Source organism: Drosophila willistoni (genome assembly GCF_018902025.1).
Source record: "Drosophila willistoni isolate 14030-0811.24 chromosome 2L unlocalized genomic scaffold, UCI_dwil_1.1 Seg168, whole genome shotgun sequence".
NCBI lineage: Eukaryota > Metazoa > Arthropoda > Insecta > Diptera > Drosophilidae > Drosophila > Drosophila willistoni.
The window spans coordinates 653,377-675,818 of NW_025814047.1; the positions used below are offsets into that span (position 1 = coordinate 653,377).

Here is a 22,442-nt window from a genome sequence, read left to right on the forward strand (position 1 = left end):
CATCGCGTATTACCATGTGCCAGTCGCCAATGTGGGAATCGAATGGAATGGGATGGGATCGGATGGGTTGGGTAGCCGTATCCGTGCGTGCGGTGTCGCTTTTCTAATCAACCTACTTAACATGTCTTCATTTTTTCTTTTGCGGCGGCGGCGGCTCAACTTGTTCCTGGCACGCAAACTTATGGTTATGTTGTGTTTTTTCTTCTTTCCATTTCTAGTGAAAGTGACTTGAATGTTGTTATTTTGTTTGGTCTAAAACATATGTAGAAAAATAGTTCGATTTAATTTTTCATTAGCATTACACAAAGCGAATTTTTCACTTAAACGCTAACAATAATACAATTTTAATATACATATATGTGTAGTTGGAAGAGTTCTTTTTGTTGTTGTTGTTATCTCTCAAGAATATAATAATATCTTTATATAGGTCTAGGTCTAACACAAAGAAAATTCATTAAATTAACATATGTAATATAATTATAAATATATGTATAAATTTTTTTTTTGTTTCATCACATTTCGACCAATTAATTGTATGGTGATGGGAGATTTGTATTCAATTAAACTAACTTATAAAAAATGTATTGAATTATTGTTTAAAAACAAACCACATACTTTGATCACACACATTTGTAGTGGAAAGAAAATAAATTACACATAAAAAAAATTTCAAACTAAATAAACAAAAAAAATTATTGCTTTTCTTTAGGATGGATGGTTGTTTCTGGTGGTTCTCCGGAACACATAAACAATGATGAAAATTCCAATATCGGAAAGAAATTTCTATTGCCCTATGCGTATCACAAGATGCATTGGAGATTAATATAAGAAGAAATACACTGCTTAATTCGATATAGATAAGGATTTAAAAAATACACAAGGCTCTCGATTTTCAGTGTCCTTTCTCTTTTTGATCTCGTTGATTGCATCAAATTTACAAAATTTACAATATACGTATATATATATTATATAGTATTATATATTAGACGATACATACATAATTTTAAGTCTGTCGCTGTCTTTTTCCCATATGAAGATTGCAATTTACAAGAATTGACAACCCGCTATCAAAAAAAAAAATTCTTATTGCTAAACAATATCGCCAGAAGCTCCATAATGTAAGCCATTATTGCGCGTATTATTATGATGCTCCAGGTGATCCTGTTCCATTTGCTCTTTAAGCATCTCCAGTTCACGTATTCCGGAGACGGTCACCTCGTACTTGTGCGTCACCAGGGATCGATAGAAGTGCACGGCAAAGGCCAGAAATATAATCATTACGGGTATCAGGACTATGCACGCCGACCAAGCAGCCGGTGGACTCAGATCGTAGAATTTCACCCAACAGAGTATGGCTATCTCCAGTAGGAAGAGTATCAGACCCAATAACGTGGAAAAGGCCCACGCTGTCTCAATATACCAGTGCAAACGTTCGTGCGGGGACTCGTGGACCAGCGAGATGCTATGCAGATTGCAAACTGTCTCAATGTTTGGCAAGATGCAAGTACTGATCATTAAGGCCAACATGTGAACGGCCACCAACATCGTGGTGCAAATGGCAAAGGCGACGAGCATTCCATTTGGGACTTTGGTATCGTTGTTCAGCTGCACCTCCACCATGGCCACCTGTGTGTGTGAGAGAGAGAGAGGAGAGGAGAGAACAAATGAGTACAATTTCATAGTACTAAATGCTATGTGTTTCTGCAGTGTCTTTCCCCCTTATTAATATTATTATTAGCCATGTTTTCTAAATTTTTTGGCAAAAGCAATGCTCTATCGCTAGCTAATTCTCAAAACACATACATCTATAGTATATTGTGTATCTGTATATAAAGATATCTATAGTACATGTGAATGGGCTAATTTATTTGATCTGTGCCACCTTCCTTCATTATGTTTTGCATCTAAAAAAAAAAAGGTATTCGACTATTTATACACCTATTAATTAGTGTTTAAAAATCTGTAGAAAACTTCTAATTTTACAAAATGTCATTTTCATTACTTTACTTTCAACTTTCGTGTGGAAAAATCTATTTGGATCTATTAACAGTTTAGTTTTTTTAATTCAGATAAATTTTAAGTTTAGTTTTTCACTCAAAGCAATTTTAGATACCACAAAATATTTTGGTATTACCATTTTAATGAAACAAATTATGAACAAAGGGCATTATAGATTAAAGAATTTGCTACTTAAACTATGTTTTGATTTCTATAGACTTTTATAAGATTATGTTGTTCTAACTCTCCAATTCTAGATCACCAATTACTTCATATTTCCTAAACTGTTTCAATAAAATTTTCATTTCCAGAAAGCGTTTTCGTATTACGCTGTATTCTAACAAGACAAATGATGAATAAAATATTATATTTTCTTTATTTGGAGACTTTGACAATTAAAAACTGACATTAAACTATATATGGATTTCTAAAGATTATATTATTCTTATAAAGTATCAATTGCCAATTTTAAAGAATTGATAATTTAAGTTCTTTCTTAAACAACAGAGGTAAATTCTCGAAGCAAATATGTAACAAATTTACGCTCCAAAAAAACTATATTTTAAGAGTTTAAAATTTACATGGCCTAGAACAAATTTCCCCAAAAATCCTCCACTTCCATAAGTTTCAATTCCAAAAGTCTGTTTCATTTTTTAAATCTCTTTTTATAAGTTATGGTTTTCGTTGGAAAAAAACGATGCGGCACATCAAAAAGTTATATTCTTAAATCTTTTGTTGACCAAAATAACTTGGGGAGGGATTACAAATAAAAACTGGTTATGAATCTCTAAACAAACATTTTTTTGAATTTCTCATGGTTATAACAATTTTAGGCAAATTTTGTGACCCAATATTGTTTGGAATTTCTTATTCACCAATCAATATAATAAATTGTTTAATGTTTTTCCATATTGTATTCCTATGAACATGTGTTCGACAATTTGTTTAAGGGGAGAAAACAAAATATATACATACATATATGCTCTTGCGTGAAAATCTTTTGTTTTTTTATCGCCCACAAACTGGAGAACAGAATTCACGCCACCAAGACGCCTATATGTATATGTATTCTTTACCGATAAACTTTTGTTTTTAGCTTTGTGTTTGTTTTTTTGTTTGTGCTAGTGCTTTTCTTGTAACTTACCATGGCAAAACCACTGAGTAGTGCGGATGTTTTGCTGGAGGCCTTCAACTTGGCTCTGCTCAATTGTAATTTGCGCCACGACAAATAGGTGGGTGAATGTAAATCCTCGCCAGATTGCGACATACTGCTGCTGCCGGTGCGATGATGACGGGGCTGAAAACGGGATACTTGATTTTGTTGTTGCTGTTGTTGTTGATGGTATTGTTGGTGACGTAAATGATAGGGTGGATATCCACCGCCCGATGACGATACTGATTGCTGTGCTATGGATATAACTGGTGGCTGAGATGGTAGTTGAGGTGGTGTGGCTACTACTGCTGTTGGCTGTGGCAATGGAATTTGTACTGAATGCCCGTTGAACCGTCTCGAGCCCGCTTGCGGTGAATTCGAATTGAAATTATGGCCAAGATAGCGCGACGAACCGATATGGCCCGTATGCACGGTTCGACTGAGATTGCTGTGACTATGACCGTGATAGTGTTGGTGGCTATAACGTAACGGGCGACACGAATCACATAGACTATAATCTGCTGCGGCTGCTTGTGCAGTGGCTGCTGCCGCATAAGCATCAACGCTGGCAGCTAACTTGGCTGTGGCATGCAACGCACTGGCCAGGGCCGAGGGCTGATGCTGTTGCTGCTGCTGTTGATGCTGATGAAATGTGGTGCTGCTGCCGCCTCCGCCGCTGCTGCGCGACAATAGACGTGTGGCGGCTGTTGTGGGAGTATTATTGTGATGTTGGTGGCCCCTTCTCGCGAAATTCAATGGCACATCGAGCGTCTCACTGCTCTCAGTGCGCTCGGCTATTGAGGCGGGTGCGCTGCTGCCATCAAAAGAGTTTTGTTGTTGGTTCAACAAGAGGCTGCTATGGCTGAGATTTGTGCGAGCATAACGAAGATTTGAGTACATGTCAGCAGCGGCGGCGGCAGCGTTAGCAGCAGCAGCAGCAGCGGATTGGGGAGTCGTCTGGGGCGGCAATAGATGTTCGTTCTCCTCTTCTGTCTCTGTTTCTCTGCCAGCGGCTGCTATTAGTTTCAGTTGTTCCTGTTGTTGTTGTTGCTGTTGTTGTTGTTGTTGGTGGTGGTGCTTACGTCGCGGCGGTTTTAACGGCACCTCCTCGTCGTAGGGATACGTTGATGATGATGAACGCATGTGCAAGAGAGCGTTGCGTTTGCTTAATTAATTATTTATTAGGCCTTGCCAACAATAACAACAACAACACTCTCAAGAAAATATCTATAAAAATTTGCAAATCTTCTCTAGCTCCTCTCTTTGCCTTATCATTGTCTCTCGTAGGGCTTTCTGCTTAGCTTGAACTGTACTTGATCCCGTAATCTCTCAAGCTCTCTCTCTCTCTGCCGCTCTCTGGGGCTCGCCTCTCACACCCACACGCTCTCGTGGTGCTCAATTCTTTCGCTCTGTCTATGGGTTGTTTTTAATGAAAATTAATTTCCGTTTCACTTGGTTGATTTTGCACATGACAATTGATCAGATCAGATCAAAAAACAGTAATTCCCGTACGACTCCGCCTCCTCCTGCTCTTGTTGTTGTTGTTGCTGCTGCTGTTCCTCCTCCTTATTCACCACTTTTCGTGTCAATTTTTGGTTTTGTAGAAATATTTACTTTTATTTATTTATAAATATTTTTTATGATTCCGAATATAAAAACAAAAAAAAAAACATGTAGTGTAAATTTAAAATACATGTGTCAATAAAAACCGAAAAGAAACAAACAAAAACACGCACACGAATTTGGAATACGGGTTAAGTTCACGAACGTTGAGAGACTGCGGCGGCGGCTGCGGCGGTTGCTGCCAACGCAGTTTTCTGTGTTTTTTTTATGTTTTTATCTAAGTCTTTTTTGCCACCAACAACACTTCCGTGCGCCGTGGCGTGCCGCAAAACAACTAACAAGAAATTGAAATTGAAAAGTAATTCGCTTTTTCGACACATTTAATTCATGTCTTCTTGTATATTTTCTTTTCTATTCGGTTCTGTTTCTGTTTCCTTGGCTACGCGCGGGCGACAAGCAGTAGCAGTAGCAGCAGCGACGACGACGACGACAGCGACCGACAACGACGTCAAGTTAACAACTAAAAACTGATACCGCCGCGCACACACAGGGCGGAGAATTTTGGGGTGCGATTCGTTGTGTGGGAAGAAGTGAGGGAATGCGGTTTGTCGGTGGGGAGATCGGTGACGATGACGACGACGTGGACGACGGCGACGTCGGCAGCGGTGCGATATTCAAATTCGACAATCAATTCGGCTGGCCTGCGAACAATAATAACAACAACAACAGACGAAAACAAAAACAAAAATGGCAATCAAATTACTAATGCCATTTGAATGAAAGCATTTAGAGACATGGGCAAACAATAGGTAAGAGGACAAGTAAGGCAGGCAGAAAGAGACACTCTAAAACCCACGGGAAGCAGAGAGGGAAAGATATTGATTGCTTTACGATCGAACGAACGATTCGGTTCACTTCAGTTTGATGAATGAATGGGGAAATGATTTGACGACCCGCAAATTAACAAAGGCCAAGGGTCAAGGTCATTAGCAACATAGCCAAGTGATCACTGGCTCTTCTTCTTATTACACCAGCACCACCTGCCATTATGTCTTGAATGAATCTCACATGTTTATATACACTGCTAAATACAATGGGTTCATACCCAATGCATTGCGATACATTAATCAGTCCGCCCACGCCATAGAGCACGTTGCCACAAAGGAGCGGACTACCAACATCTCCCTGACACATGGGACCCCGAAAATCCATGCTAACTGTGCAGATTTGCATATCTGGATCGAAAGATTCGCCATATTGCCTAACACAATGTCTCGCATTGATAGTTTCCAAGTCCATGGTCAGTAACTCATTGGAAAAGGGTCCATGCTGGGAGGGTGGTGGTTGGTTGAGTTCAGGTATGGAAATGGTTACTAGTGCATCTTACCGGATACAATCGTCCCCAGCCCATAGTGCGGCATCGCACTTGATCAGGGATCTCTCGCAATGGCAATTGTTGCAAGTACCTGAAAAAACGCAGCATTGGCACTTTATTCTTCAACAACAATATGGCCAAATCGTGGGGCATTCGTGTATCTGTTTTTGAACTTAGCCAATATTTCTCAACTTCAATAAGCTGATTTGGCAATGGCGTTGACAAACGTTCCATTAGTCCGACTGCAACAACTAAATTTTTAAGACCCTTTGTGGAAATTACTTCAATCTTGGAGACGACACAACATTCCGAAGTGATAACCAATGAGGCAGTGATCAAAAAGCCTCCACAGAAATGGTTATCGCCCCAATATGATAAACGATGTCCCGACCGTATTGAAACCACATGCTGGACAGTCTTGAACAATGCAGCTTCCATAGGATCAATTTTGTGTTTACCTTGGGTTGGTTTGACGTATATATCTCCTCGACAGTTAAGGAACAACAACGTGAAAAGGAGGAGGAGGAGGAGCAGCAGCAGCAAGTTAGTCATTTTGTATATTCAGAGGCATTTCGGTGACATTGATAACGACAAATGCTTCGATTTCTTGAAATCATTATAAAATTCTCGAAAAATCTCACAACAGCTGTCTTTAGTTCCATAAAACAGGAATAGAGATAAGTCTAAGTAGTAAATACTACCGTCTAGAAGAAATAAAACACACACATATACAGTACATAATTATTAATCACCATGACTAGTGCTACAACTGATATCGGAAACCACATGGATTTATGTATAGCTTAAGCATATGAATGTGGCTAAACTTTGACACATTTTAATCATTATTAATTGCTTAAAAGTCGTATACTTAAAAAAAATTAAAGTACTAGACCCACTGAGACAATAAGGTGAATTTAGTTCCTCAAGAACAAAATGTGACATATTGATTGATTCTAATTGATCAGAAAATTAGACAAGGAATGCAAATTTCACAAAAGACCGACCCTTTTTATACCCTTGCAGAGGGTAAATTGGTCAAATAACGAGAAGAAGATACATAACTTATAGCACATAAATTATATATGTATATATTCTTGATTATTAAGAGTAGCCTGGACGATATAGTCATGTCCGTCTGTTTTGCCATGCATAAACCGTCAACCTAAGAGCTACTGAGAAGAAACTTGGTACTTAGACTTTTTATTATCTTAGATAAACGGATTATGAAAATTGTCCGGATCGTACCACTATAATATAAAGTGATTTATGATTTAATCGGTCAGAAAGTTTCTTTATAGTTTTTATATAGTAGTTTTTAATGCTAAACAAAGTATAACTCAGTTTTATAAAAATTCTGAGACACTTTTACAAAGAAAAGAAATGAAATAAAAACTTTTTTTCTATTTGCTGCTTTCGTTAGATGTCAAATAATCCTAAAAACCAACATGGAAAGTCGTTTATTAAAATACTTTGTCAAATATTTGGCAATTTAAAAAAGTCTTGGCGGTTTTTATATGCTAAGTGAAGCTAACTACCGCTAAATTTTTCAAAGTATATTTGTCAATTGGCCAGATTGAAGAAGTTTACAACATGTTTTTGGGTTTTTACAATAGCCCCCCGACTGGAAATCTTGTTATCTTGAAAGGTATTTTTTTTTGTAATTTAATATATATTTGGTAAGTGACTTCCGCTAATAAAAATCATGCATTAACGTCGAGACAAAAAATAATAATAAAAAAGAGGTGTGAATGCTTGTTCAGGGAAGAAAGGTGCGAATACGATTGAGATTGCTTTTAGGGATTGCCCATGTAGGCGGAACGAACGAACCAAATAAGACCCAATTTTAATTTGTTGTTGTTTTTTTATCGTCTTTAAACAAATTGATAAGCAAAAATGCAAACAGAAAGACAATGTGGGCAGACTAGAAAACCAAGAAGAAACGGGGTTCCATGGGCCATGACGTCATGGCGAGATCAAAAAGTCAGACAGTCAGCCAGTTAGCCAGTGATCAATAACAATTCCAACAGGTAGTTCAAAAACAAATGTTTACGCAGAGACAGAAAGAGAGAGAGAGAGAGATAGAGTGAGAGCGGGAGAGGCAAAAGTGAGTGTGTGTGTGTGTCTGAGGTGATCTTGTTCGACTTGAAACTGAGGTCGTATTTTCTCCCGATTGATTGCCAACGCGTCGTCAAGCTTCCATTACACAGAATTTCAGTTTTTTAGTTGTTTTTTTTGGTTATATATATATGTAAAAATGAAAAGCAGTTGTTAATGAAATGAAAGCAAATTGATGAGATTTAGCTGGGAGGTGGGTGGTGGAGGGCTGTGTTTGAGAGTGTTTAAAAACTTACCTTGGGAAGATTTGGACCCGTGGAAGAGGGTGGCGGCGGCGGTGGGAATTGTACTAGGGAGTTGCTTAGGCTAGAACGCTTAAAGCCACTGTTATTACTGCTCGCCGGACTGCTCGAGTGACTGCAATTCTGTTGATTGTGTGGGAAATTTGAATGCGCCTGGTACTGATGGTGCTGCTGCTGATGATGATGTTGATGATGTTGACCGGTAGCCACTGAGGTAGCGGCTGCAACAGCTGCGGCCACAACGTGCTGGAAATGTTGAGTGGTTGTCGCTGTACCGAATGATGAGGTATTTAAGTTAAAAGCTCCTCCTCCTGTTCCTCCGCCCACGCTATTAAGTTGTTGGCGTTGTAACAAGACAGCGTTTAGGGTTTTCGGTGTATTTGTATTTGTTGACGGTGTTTGTTTCGTACTCTCTAGGCCAGCCGGGTTTGTTGTTGTTGTCCAGACAGACATTTTGGCAAGCTTATTATGACTTGGAGTCCTTGCGGGGCAACATGGAATTTTTGGGACAACATTTTGGCAAAATTTACACACAAAGTTAAAACAACAATATAAATAATTAAAATATGGACAGTAACAGGAACACGACAAACAAATTAAAATGTGTTTTTTAGGTAAATTAAGTACGTAAAACGACAAGCATTCAGTCTTTGATTTCAGTTTCCAACCATTGTGTTGTTGTTAAAACGTCAAGAGTTGCCAGACTGTGTTGCTTTAAGCCAAAACAAGCAAGTAGATAAAGAGACGCATGTAAAACGCTTATCTACCTAAGCACATTGATCTGAAACTAAATATTTTGACACTAAATTTTAAGAGTAGACTTTACCTAAAACTAATGGTCATCTTAAACATAACTGTTTATATTACCTCAAATCATCACGATTTTTCACATATTTAATGATAAACAAGTTTTTGAAATATTTTGTTTGCTGAAATTTTGTTTGAAAGAAATTATAATTGATAAATTTCACATGTGAGATTATATGAGGGTAAGGGAATTAATAATAAATCATGTGTATAATTTTAATCATCGAATTCAACATCTAAATTAAAGAAAACAGCAAAAATCCATTTGACACATGTTCAATATGTAAGTAGATAAAGAGATGCATGTAAATAGCTCATCTCTACATGTGTAAAGCTTAAAATTTATCGATAAATAAAAAACGCGCCTATTGATTTCAAATTTAAAATCATTAACTAACTAAATTTTGAATTAACATATTTTGATTGAGAGAAAAATTTTACTTGGCATTAAAGCATTGATACTTTTGACTAAAATCTTTTTCACTTTCTGTCTCTTAATTGTTTTTAACGGATTTTCAACTATTTCAAATGCGACGGTCACAATTGCTTTTTACAATTTAATATTATAGTTGTTTTGTTTAACAGCAATAAATCAAATACACCCCCGCAACATAAAAATTGCACTAATTAAATTTATTTTTAACACAATTTAAGTGCACTCTTCCCCCTGGCCACATCTACAACAGAAGCAGCTGTGACATACATTTATTTATTTTTGCTTCTGCTTTTTCGTTACAGTTTTGGTTTTGCTTTTGTCTTTTCTTAGAGGCCTCTAACACTTGCGCATCGCCTTGAACTTGCATTTGTGTGTGTCTGTGCCTGTATCTGAGTGTGTTTTTATGTCTGTGTGTTTGTGCAGGTGTAAGTTCGCGTAGGTGACAATAGCTTTGGCGGTTTCGATTTTAATACCCTACATTTAGGGGGTAATTGGGCATTTTAGGGTGAATCAGCAGCTACAACAGAATTTCTCAATAGATAGATATTTAAGTTTTTTTAATAATTAAAATGATTTGTTCATTAATTTATTATATGTTTCTTGTTTTTAACATGTTTAGCTTAAGCTATTGATTGGTTCCAAATTAAATTAGTTCCAAATTAAGAATTTAGAATTTAAATTCTTCCATCATTTTTTTTTTTAAAAACCTTGTAATTGATTTTCATCAGACTTTAGGTCATTTGATTTAATAAAAATAAAAAACCGCAGTTTCTAATTTTATTTTTGGAACCAATCAATTATAGCATCACAAAGGTCGCCAAAACAATCACAATGACAACCTTGTAATAAATTTAAAGATTGAAAAAAGAACTCGGTAAGTTACACTTTCCATTTGACAGATCTTCAATTCTTTCTTCTTCTTTTTTCTGGGGTTAATTCCGGGGTTCCCCTGAATTCATAGATATGTACATACATACATATGTTTTCTTATATTTTTGCGTGACAGAAAATAAAAGAAAATTACACTGTATTAATCCAAAAAGTGTGTGAAAGATAAATGTTTATTTAATCAATAAATTCTCTGTTTTTTTATTCCGAAATGCTTTACTCAAAAGAAAATACCAAAACTGTTCTTAATTTTCTCCTACATTAAATCACAAGATAAATATATAAAAAAAAACCCCAAAGTAAACTTTATGTGCAAATAAATTTGTGACAAATAGTTGCCTCTGTTTCTATTAGAGGGTGTCGATATTGTTGTTTATATTTTATTTGTTTGCTGACTGAGACGTCAAAAATCTATTATTAGTGCTCAAATATTTACCTCATAGTTGGCTGTAAAATGTATCTCATTATTGCATTTTCAATATCACGTATTTGTGATGGCATTTGTGGTGTCACATGGGTCAAGTGGTAACTAAACGTGCAAAATTCATGTGACTGGGCACAACCCTTGAGCCCTTTACTGAAGGGTATCTTGGGTATCGACAATCCCAAACTGAAAACTAGAGAATTTTTTTTTGGGGATTTTTTTGTTGTTGTCTCTTCTTTTGCGTGTGTGTACTTTTCTTTTTGCTTTTTGCCTTTTCGGTTTTTTGTGAATTAATTGAGCAAACAAATTGTTGTATAGCCATAGAGTTTCGTGAGGGCGATAGATATCAGGCTATATACAAAGAGTCATGTGCCACGTTTATCGGTTGAATTTATTTATTAGATACAGAGAGATACCTTTAGGTACCCACACCCATCTTCCCATTCACCCTCCCGCGCACACCTTAAAAATGAAAAAATTGGGTGTATTTTCCGTTACATTACGCGAAGGTGTTAGAAAGCCTTATCAGTGTATGTGTGTGTGTGTGTGTGTTTGATTGTGTGTGACGTGTTTTGGTTGCCATATTTATTTATTTGTTTGGAAATTCAACAAAAAAAAGAAAAGAAAAATAAAAGGTCCCGTCTAGGGGTCAAGCAAAATAGTAGTAAACTATAAGCTAATGTTACCCAACCGCCTCCCCCTCCCGATCCCCCTCATCGACTAATGATCGACCATTGCGCCGCATGCCAAATACTCGTGAATCGCCAACAATTCTCAGTCTCTGTGTGAATGCGAATACTATAATTAAAGGCAATTGAAATCAATAAATGATCGAGTACAAAAAACAGTACAAAACAGTAATCCCTATTCTACCAATTGGGGCAATCAAATGGTGCGGTGGGGGAGGGGTGGGTCTTTAAGTTTTTCAGCCGTCAGTACGATGGATCTCAGCTCTGATTCTCAGCTGTATTTTGTTATGTTCAAAAGACGCCAAGTCATTGGCTATTAATAAACCTTTTCTCAGAAAACTTACTTTCGATAACAATACTAAGATATATATGTACATATATGTATGTATGTACAGAATACATATATGTACTATATTGTATGTATATAAGCTTCAACTTCAATGCTTTGACTTTGCTTTGTCGTTTGAAAAAAAAGAGGGGTATGTAAATATCTACTTATATGGCAAATGAATTTGTTTGCCATCGTTAACTCTGCCAATGGGCGTAGTCTTAAAACTTGGCATATGGAAAGGGATAAGTCTAAAAAGACTTTGTTTTCTTTCAATTGAGTTCTTATGTTCAGGTAATTGAGGTAATATCAACCTTTTTGCTTTGTTATTGCTGAATCATTACTTCGCAGTGGGGAAACCCACAAATTAAAGATAAAAAGTTGATTTCAATGTTGAAATCCTTGAACAATTTGACCTTATGCTTCATTTACCTGTTCTTCAAGGATGTTCTTTAACGGAACTACCTCGCAGTGGGATTTGGACATGATTAACATCGGGAACCAAGCTTAAGTAGCGTAGTTTATGGTGATCTTTAATAGGTCAACTACTAAAGGAGGTCTTGATTAAAAGACCAATATGGGATTTTCCATACATAATATAATACAATGAAACCTCGATATAAAGGTTCTGGTGAGGATCACAAAGTTCTTCGTTATATCTCAATAGATAGAGAATTATTATTCAATATTCGATAAAAAATCAATATTCCCTATGCATACTTTTTGATTCTCATTCTTTTTTCAAGGGACTTTTTAACCCTATATATTGAGATTTTCGATATAACGAAGTTGGTTATGCCGATGTTTCACTGTATATGGAAAATCTCAATTTATAGTGCCAATGTGATAAAATACAAAAAAAAAGCAGTCCTCGGTAGATGAGTTTTCTATTTGGCCCAGTCATTTAGGCAACTGAACAACCAGGATCCAGGTTCGAATCCCAGATGTAATTATTGTCTAAGCCTTAGTTGCCAGTGTTTGAAAAATATAGTTAGATGGATAGTTTACAACTATATCCTATACTTGTAATAATTATAATAACACGAAAAACTCCAGCTTTATATAGAGTGGGATATAAGATTTTCTCATGGTATAGTTTATTAAAAGAATTTGTCATTGTTACTTGGAAAATTGATCCATTAACTTGCACTTTTCTTTTCTCTATGTAAAAAATATTTGAAAATTTGCAACAGCTCATATATTTTTGAAGAAACTTGGTGGAATAATCAACATATTTTCATTCTCTCTAAGCAGCTTTCTATTTTACAACTAACCATATTTATTTTTGATAATATTAAGAAAGAAACTGCACTATTTTTTAAGAGTAAGTCATAAAGGGGTCTATACAAATTCCTGCTACGCCCCTGCAATTAGGGAGTACAAATGGTTCAAAATTCGACTGCTGATGCCAACTTACATACAAATGATATACACACATACATAGGTATCTATATGGGGCGACATTTGTAGTATATTCAATTTTTAAATAAATATTAATATAAAGCTAAAATTGTGTAGCCAATGAAAAATAAGCATAATAAAGACTTAACACTTCTTTTAAGAGAACACAGCAAAGTCAAATAAGTCAAATCTGAAACGATTTCAATGAGTATTATTATTCTAAAAGTCATTTCTGAACAAAGAAAGAGAATGTTGTGCGATATTTTTTGTTGAGAAGTTTAGTCTAGAATTTTCGATAGGAGGACAATAAATAAAGAAGCCTAAAATGAGGTTAAAACTAGGAGGAATGGCTTAAATTTTTTTCCAATGACACAAAAAAAAGAAGAATGTGGATAAATTTTCATAGTTCCAAATGGACTTAGGCTCTTTAATGCTTAAATAAATAGAGTTCACAATAGTTCAAATACAAGTACATATATATATAAAAGAGTAAACAGTTTGCTAAGTACGCGGCATAACTAACATCTAATGGACAAGATCAACATCACAAAAAATTTAATATAATCAACAAAATTTAAAACTAACTAAAAAAATATAGATAATAATCTTTGTCAGCGTATTGTCTGGCCAATGGAACCCATGGACTGTTTACGCTGATTATTGACCTCGAAACGCTCCATAATTTTGGCCACAATCGATGAGGGCGGTTGATCCGGATTGCCTGTAAGACCACGATAGCCCAGAACACTGGAATCCGCCAGGGAGCTGGCCACCGTAAGCCTCTTGACAAATGCCTCCGTATCGATGCCCGGCACTTGAGAGGGTTTGAGAAAACGTTTTGGAATACGGGAAAGCATATCCTCCGAGCCAACAGCAGGGCCAAAGCCCAAATTAATTAGAATGGCCTCGGGATCTGGTTTGCGTGACTCCAACAGACTGTCGACACTGGAGTAGCGGCTGGAATCCGATTGTACTGATGTGGAGGAATCTCTGAGTAAGAGGCTACTAAAACGATGTTGTCGCAAAGCCTGTGGACTCAGTTCGGGAGCTGTGCTACTACTGCGGCAGGAATCAAAGGACTCTTCATGACGTAGACAACGTCGGGATATGTGTCGTTGCAGAGCCAAGATAACATTCTGACTCTGCTGTGGCAAGACATGGGCACAACGGGCATGGGTAAAGGCATTCTCCATCTCTGAGGCATCTAGCTCTTCCTCATCTTCCTCTTCGACATCGCCAGCATAGGCCAGGCACTCGCATTCACTTTTCCTCTGGCCGACAACGTGATCATCATCACCGATGTCATAGTCATCGTCCACTTCAATGGCCAATTGTTGGCGTTGTAACCTTTTGCGCTTACGCAATGGTTTTGTGGGGGGAAAATGCACTTCCATTGACTGCAAGTTGTCCGTGCTGCCGGCCAGAGTCTGGCCCTTAATGGGAACTGTGGAACTCAGAGACGAGGTTGCGGCTGCTGCTGCTGCTGATGCCGCTTCAACTGACTTGGCCTCGAAATTGCTGCAACTGTGTGAACGCTCCATGTTGGCTAAGAGTGTCTGTCTTGAGTTTCGGTCACGGCAGCTTGAGTTACTTTAGTTTGTTAGCTGAGTGTGTGCGTGTGTGTGGGGCTTTTGCTCATATTTGGCTTTAAAGAGGGAAGTGGGAACTGGTAACTGGCTTGCTGCTTCTCTATATATATATATATTATATTTTCTTATTTTATGTTTTTTTATTTAAACGTTTTTCTCTTGAAAACAAAAAAACAATAAACGTGTTTTGCTAAATTCCGTTTTGTGTGTGTTTTTCGTGTTTGTTTGATTGTTTTTATTTTGCCGTTCGTTTTACGCTTATTAGAGGAATTGTAGCTGTTAATCAGTCAACGATTCGTTGATTCGACCGTTTTCAATACGAAATTCTATGACCCCGGATTTGAAATAACAAAATAAAGTCGTTCCAGGCACTGGCACTTGACATTGATGTTATTGATAGGTATCGTTTCCTTCTGCAATGCCTTCACTTAATTTATTTATTTGTTATTTTTTGCGGTTGAATTCCTCCTCCTCTCTCTCTCTCTCTCTTTGTTATAATTTTCTTATTTAATTATATTTATTTATGTATTAAGTACAACTTTGGGAATTAATCATATATGGACGAGGCGGTTCACAGATACTGAGACAGTGGAAAAATAAAGAGAGAATATCGTTGAAATTCCAGCGAACTGTTTTTCGTTCCGTTCAAAGTGATCTTCAAAACAAAACTGAAATCGCACGAAATCGTCGAGCCGAAGTCAAAGCTCTAAAACGTTCCGTTCCGTTCGTTTTTACTCTCTCTCTGGTGGGGGGGGAGCAAGTTAAAAATTATTTTGCGGGGCCATTTCCTCAAGCACGACAACGAGCGCGCCAATCTATTAAAACTTTTGATTAAAAGCACAGTCACAAAGAGAGCTTCCCCACACTACGCCCCCAGCTGGAAGACCCAGTGCGTGTGTTTACTGAGGGAGACAGAGAGAAAGAAAGAAAGAGAGCGATCAGTGGGGGAAAAACCTTCGGTAACATGCAGATTGAAGCATTTTTATACCCTACAAGCACTTGTAGAGTTGGTTATAAAGTTTTAAGGCTGACTGAAAAGTTGCATACTAGAGGTGGAAAATTATCGATAATGTCATTGATAGTTCTCTATCCCATAAATGCAACTATACAAGAATATAATCACAAGGTATGCATATGCTTTGTAGAGTTAGTTGTACCTTATCAGCATAGACTAGAGTGGAGGCGGGAAAGTATCAATGGCAGTATCACCAAATCACCAAATAGCTTTATCGACACTTATCCACCTCTGGGCAATACATACATTTGTATAAGAAGATCGCTTGTTGTTTATCACTGAAAGAGGCAGAGAGATCTAAGCAAATTGTTACTAAGAAATGGTTCAATTACTGAAATTTACATTTCGATTTTGTTTATGAGTAAGAAATATCTCATTCTTATAAAAAAGCATTGAAACAGTATTGAATAAGTCTAGGAATATGTTGTACCTATAAGAAACAAATCATTTAAAAATTCCGGAATAGTTGAAACCAAATTGTAATAAGTAGCTAAAGAAGATTAAAAGTTAAAAATTGCAAGAAAAATCGATAATAATAATAATGTCCACAGTTGCACAGGGTATTCCAAAGTCAGCAAATTAATTTGTGAAAATTTATCACTTTTATTTTTTGTTAATTCAAACACGTTAAAAGAGATCTTAATGTGAGAGTGTTAAAGTGCGATATATGTATTTAATATTATTGGCACGTTTTTTTTTTCTTCTTTCTTGTTCATTTTGTATTGTGTGTATTGTTTATAACCATAAATGTGACTGTGCTCACACATCTTGCAATGAATCTTTCGGGTCATAAACATCTCTTGGGCTGATTAAGCTGCAGCGGAATGCAATATAAGATGGTTTAATTCTCGACTCTTTTGATGTTCCACAAGTCGAGGGCATGCGGAAGAAATGCGAAATCGAAACCGAATCAAAATCAGCATCAACAACAGAGTCAAGTGTCGATCGTTTTGCCACACTGTAAACAATTTCATCTTGTTAAATCGATTTACAGAAGCTTTTTGCTGAAGCTTATTACAGCACAGTTAAACAGCTGATGAAGCTTTAAACGGTAATATTGCAAAGCTTAGACTAAACAACCGTAAAACGTAGCAGACTCCAAGTACACAATTCTAGACTCTTGACACGCTTCTCCCATATATGTACGTATTTGATCACACATACGTACGATCGGCCGTCTGAAAACCCGGTTGATTTAACAGCTGTCGCGCACACACAAAACACACTCAAAAAAAGTTAATTGTTTAACCATGATATACATAAATGAGGAGAAACAAATTTACACAAGTCTTCAAAAGATTGAATTCTGATAGGTGGGTAACAGGTAGATCAGATCAGACTGCTCATAAATATGCCTCACAAAAGTGACTTTCGAAAATTTGTTGTTGCCAATTTGATTGTACATATTTTGTTGTTGTTTCATTTTTTCTTTAATGAATTCTAATAAAAATTTGTAATCTTCAATTTGTATATACACACACACACACACACACACACAAATACATACTACAGGAAAAACAACAACAACAGCAAAATGCCATAATCACGTTGTATAATTAACTTGAAGTTAACTTCAAGTCCGCCGCACTCATCAATAAGTACAACAACAAATAAATGCAACCCGCCACCAGCAGTAAATCTGAATTGAGTAATAGGTTATAACAAATCAAATTTGATTTATAAGTGCACACGAAAAAATAAGAAAAGGTAAAACAAATATTGATTCGTTTGCAGGTCCGGAAGGGAAATTTTAAGCTCACAAAAATCTACACTACGAAAACTATCTTAAACCGCCCAAAACCAGTTGAGAAGTTCTTATTTAAAAACAGATGTAAGAACTACGATTAGTCAAAGATATTTTTCTATTAAGATTTTTTCCTATTTTACATAATACTTATTTTAAAAAAACATTTCAATATACTTTGTTATAATAAGATTACAACACAAGATCAGGTGAAAAATTGAATTACAGTCTGTATAATAGAATTGGAAATGGTCTTTCAAAGACTTATATTATTGGTATGTTGGATAGTTATGTAATAGGTTTCGAGTCTTAAAATACACTGCAACTTTAGTTTGATTATTAAAATACATTTTGATTATAAAATAGACACTCGATTTAAAATTGTATATGTATTGTAAACAAAACTGGGTTTTAGCCGGACTTCAGGTCAATAAATCTTAATAATTTATAAGATTTAGAATCATGGGCAGCACAAAAGCTGAGCAGGTTGTCTGTATAACCATTTTCAAGAACCACATTTTGAGAATTATAGAAAAGTTTATCTCAATATTATTATTTATTTAAAACAAATATATACCAAACTATATTGTTAAAAATATTGATAATCTTTGCAAGAATTTAATAAATGTTTTCCATCTAAAACAAAGAAAAAAAAAAAAAAATCCCAAAATGTTTCTTTATCTTTTCTCATTGGTTTTTAAGTGATTACAAAAAATCGAATTATATCCTTGTGTAAAAATATATCCAAGTTACTAAATGACATTCTGGCCAAGAATAGACAATTGTCTCACAAAAAAAATTTATATAATATTATATATCTTCCAAGGGGTTTTTAAATTAAATTTTCTTCCCAGCTTATCTCATATACATATATGTATTATAATTAAACATCAATGTCTAGCAATTTGTTATATATCTAAGTAGAAAATGCCAATGCATCTAGAACTCCTAACCCTTAGAATACTACTCACACATATTAAATGTATGTATCAATATTAGTGAGTAAATGAATGAATCAAATGAATTATATATCTTCATATAACCTAAATATGTACCCAGACTAGGGAACATTTCATAATTTAATTCCATAAATGATTAATTAAACTCCCTACATACAATAGGGGTAAAAGATAGAAAGATATAATGTCTGTCCTAAAAGATTTATTAAAATATAATGTATTCTTGTTTTTACTTTTTTTTTTTTAAGTTAAAACAAATTAAGAAATTAAAGCTTCAAAAATAGATGTACTATTTTAAAAGTACATTTTGGGAATTTTTCAAATAAATATTGATTTGGCTTCGACTTTTTATTACAACTTTCTATTGTAGCTTCATCTTGTTTTATGGAATAGGTAAAATTTAAATTATAATTGAAACAGTCAAAATGGAGTCAAAAAATTTAAAAATTTTTGTACTGTAAGTTTTTAGAGTTAAGGTAAGTTTTTCCAATTTTAATATAACAAATTTACATTTTTACTCCTCAAATTTTAATATATAGCAGAGGCTTATGTTTCAGTAGATTTTTTTTTACATTTTTATAGCTGTTAGTTTTCTTTTGTGTGTAAATTATATAATAACTTAAATTATTTTCATGAAAGTTTTCTAACTATTAATAAAATCTTTAAATTTTAATAATTTTTTTATTTTATAAAACTTTTTTCATATATTTTCATAAAAGTTTTCCCATTCTAAATAGAATGTTCTAATAAAATGAATCGCTTTTTAATCTGCTATAAATTTTTTAGCGTTCTTGATTTATGAAAAAATGATTTTTTTTGGCAGTTGTTCTAACTGACTAAAATAATTTGCACACCAATTTGGCAAATATTTCATAAACATATAGAAAATAAGACATAACTCACACAACTTTTCTCCAAGTGTATGCTAATTACTCCTTCAACAATAGTTTTAAGGTCCATAATCGTGATGGATTTGTCGTTCGGTAACGTTAGTTAAACAACAAAATTGACTTGGCTATCTACTAGTCATATACATGCAATTAAAAAAAATACTTGCACAAATAATGATAAGAGTTAGTTAGATACTCGCGTCAGATTAGCAATTAATTTTCTTTAATTGCAAAATAAAGTACACAAATTTTTGTGATTAGATATATTTTTCCACAGAATCAGAATCAGAATCAGAGACACATGAAGGCAAACAGTGATTTCTTTTTGCGTTGCACAACATGAACCGTGAAATATGAAACACGAATTTGTATACAAAAATTACAGTTATTAGTTATTACACACTGACACAATAGAAATTACACCCACGACACAAACAACAACAACAACAACAGAAAAAAGTACACACAAAATAAATGAAACTATTTAAAAAAAATTACCACCAGCGAACCGAAAGCTTGCGTGCCGGGAATGTCAATGAGCCTATATTATACTAGATATATGTATATATACACAGTATCAGTAGATGCATACAAGGGGGTGGGGGTGGGTGGGGGGAACAGCCAGCCTTGATCTGGCTGGATGGCCCTTTTCAATTGGTTGTAATTGGTTTCAAATCAAAAAGTTATAAATAATACATAAAAACTGTGTGTAAGGGAAAGTGTCAATTGCAATTGCAATGTGTTAAATGTAATGCATACATTGAATTCCGTATAGAATCTGAGAGGAATATTGACTTACCTGTTCAGCGATAACGACAACGACAACAACGACTCAATCACTGAATGTGTGATGTAAATTTTTTTGACTGGGCTCTCTCTCCCTCTCTCTTTCTCTCGTTTGGGTTTAGTTTCTAATGCACTTTCTACACTTTACCTTTCTATGGTAGCTTAAAATTCTTGAATTGCATTTGAGACGGCGACGCGTCAACGATATAATTATTTGACGACCGACAACAGCAACACAACGGCAGCAACACGGCATCAGCAGCAGCAGCAGCAGCAGCAGTAGGAGCAACGGTAGCAACAGCAACAGAAACACACAACCGGCACGAATCACTTGAGGCAGAGAACTGGTAGTGCTGAATGGTTTTTCACTTGGCTTTTGTTATGATTATATTATAATATATATCCCACCTCTCTACACTTTTTTTTTTTTTCTTGTTTTTTTTTTCTGTCTCTGTGGAGTACACAAAAAATTTGTTTGTAAACTGTTTTTAGCTGGGTTTTCTTCACAACACAACACAGTCTGACTTTTGTTATCTATTGTGGCATTTTGACATTCTCTTCGGATAGCCGATCTCATTCAGTCTGGGGGCTACATTTATCTTTGTTTTTATCAGCCTAGTCAGCGCCTCAAGCGTCAGTGCTTAGTAATTGTTAGTGAAGAACAAATATAGTTGATATATTTGCGAGTTCTTTTTCTTTTCTGATTCGTTAAACGTTGTTTTTAGTTTTGCATTTTGTATTTTGTTTCATTAGGCAAATGTTAAACGAAGTCATCCAAAACAGTGATTTGAATATACGACACCGGATAGGGTTTCGGTGGGTGCAAAGGTGTAATCAACAGCAGATGCGGGTCTGGACTGGAAAATATTAACGCTGAAACACGTTCTGTGAATGAAAATGCAAAGCCAAAACCACTATAAACCAAAACTCAGACTCAAAGCCAAACTAAAAACTTGTTGTTGCTTCTGCGGCTGCGGCAGCTGTTGCAGCATAGGCATCTGGACCAGCAGTGATGCCAATATTTTTGGCTTTTTTCTAGCCACATCATAAAGTTGGAGTAATCATAGGACTGCTTAGAATTTGTATTGGAAATAATTTACGAAAATTTTAGTAGAAATATGACTTTCTTTTTTATATATGTCGCAAGTTTATATAAATTTTATTAGTTCATTCAGTAAACATTGTCAATTGGGCAATTTCTAATATAATTTCTTATTTCTTATCTTATAAAGCAATGAATTGAATCAAATTTTTTTATTCGAATTATCTTATTTTTATTTGGACCTTTTAAAGCAACAACAATTAATAAGTTGGAACTTTTATCAAAAGTGCAGAGAAAATAATGACGAAATGACGGCTATTAAAATTTGAATATTCAATAAAGGAAAAATTTTAGTGCGCGGTTTTGGTTTGGACATTTTGGGACAAATCTCGGAAAATCTAATTTAGAATTTCTTAATTGCCACGAACCGAGAATACATAAATAAAGCTGTCCAATATATTAAAAAAAATATTATTCGCTAATCCATAATATACACAATTGATCTACCTTTTAATATTACTTTACTAGTTGAAAAAAAAAAATCATTTCTGTAGATTGCACCCTCTGGATTTGCCTTTCAGGCCTGATCCTGACTGGTAGGGTTAATCTCCTCGGTCTCAGCAGATGACGATAGAAGAACCACCCGATGAACCTTTCTGCGGCTTTCCTTTTTGAGTGTACTTTTGCTAATGCCATGTTTTTTATGTTTTCCATTCAATTTAATCATTATCCAAGTCTAGATAGATTTTAAATATACCTAAAAACTGTAGGGGGTTTGAATCCGATAACAACAGTATTGTAGTCTGAGTAGTTCCCCACTGAGACACCGACCACACTAGTTTAGTCATATAGTATTAACATTTAGATCAAAAATATATAATACAAAGTACTAAAATCAGAACTGGGATTCGAATATATTTGAATCATAATCAACTCATTGTCTTACTTTCTAACCCATTCAATTTGTATCGTTTCGTTTGAATGTTGTGCGACTG

At 35.3% G+C, this 22,442-nt stretch overlaps 3 protein-coding genes and 1 long non-coding RNA gene across 8 annotated transcripts; 1 reads left to right on the forward strand and 3 right to left on the reverse strand.

The window, feature by feature from the left end:
- Positions 1-3: 3 nt before the first annotated feature.
- Positions 4-20,625, reverse strand: LOC6643266 (calcium release-activated calcium channel protein 1). 5 transcript variants are annotated; one of them, XM_002066158.4, is made up of 4 exons: positions 20,419-20,625; positions 8,444-8,930; positions 3,143-3,295; positions 900-1,626 (listed from the first exon to the last, which is right to left on the reverse strand). In XM_002066158.4, the coding sequence occupies exons 2-4, from the start codon at positions 8,900-8,902 to the stop codon at positions 1,090-1,092; spliced, it is 1,149 nt and encodes a 382-aa protein (XP_002066194.2). In that variant the 5' UTR covers positions 8,903-8,930; positions 20,419-20,625; the 3' UTR covers positions 900-1,089. The 5 variants fall into 5 exon arrangements, 4 of the variants coding, with proteins under 4 accessions (XP_023032109.1, XP_002066194.2, XP_046865612.1 ...); XR_006953864.1 differs by lacking the exons at positions 8,444-8,930; positions 20,419-20,625 and adding an exon at positions 192-252 and having other exon boundaries at positions 998-1,626; positions 3,143-4,764; XM_047009656.1 differs by lacking the exon at positions 20,419-20,625 and having other exon boundaries at positions 8,444-9,111.
- LOC111518733 (duodenase-1) lies at positions 5,422-6,816 on the reverse strand. The gene is made up of 2 exons (XM_023176342.2): positions 6,102-6,816; positions 5,422-6,043 (listed from the first exon to the last, which is right to left on the reverse strand). Exons 1-2 carry the CDS (start codon positions 6,639-6,641, stop codon positions 5,675-5,677), a joined length of 909 nt encoding a protein of 302 aa, XP_023032110.1. The 5' UTR covers positions 6,642-6,816; the 3' UTR covers positions 5,422-5,674.
- LOC6643265 lies at positions 13,816-15,680 on the reverse strand. The gene has a single exon (XM_002066157.4). It carries the CDS (start codon positions 14,961-14,963, stop codon positions 14,034-14,036), a length of 930 nt encoding a protein of 309 aa, XP_002066193.1. The 5' UTR covers positions 14,964-15,680; the 3' UTR covers positions 13,816-14,033.
- LOC111518734 lies at positions 17,133-18,346 on the forward strand. Its single transcript, XR_002724061.2, has 3 exons — positions 17,133-17,339; positions 17,539-17,681; positions 17,761-18,346. It is a non-coding gene; the product is annotated as an uncharacterized LOC111518734 (long non-coding RNA).
- Positions 20,626-22,442: the final 1,817 nt, after the last annotated feature.

Bases quoted from the DNA above. Each gene is read 5' to 3' on its own strand.
- LOC6643266 (XM_023176340.2), bottom strand. From the start codon at position 4,294: ATGCGTTCATCATCATCAACGTATCCCTACGACGAGGAGGTGCCGTTA. The intron at 1,627-3,142 runs GTAAGTTACAAG...TCACACACACAG, and splicing joins TACTCAGTGGTTTTGCCATG to GTGGCCATGGTGGAGGTGCA.
- LOC111518733 (XM_023176342.2), bottom strand. From the start codon at position 6,641: ATGACTAACTTGCTGCTGCTGCTCCTCCTCCTCCTCCTTTTCACGTTG. The intron at 6,044-6,101 runs GTAAGATGCACT...CCACCCTCCCAG, and splicing joins GCTGGGGACGATTGTATCCG to CATGGACCCTTTTCCAATGA.
- LOC6643265 (XM_002066157.4), bottom strand. From the start codon at position 14,963: ATGGAGCGTTCACACAGTTGCAGCAATTTCGAGGCCAAGTCAGTTGAA.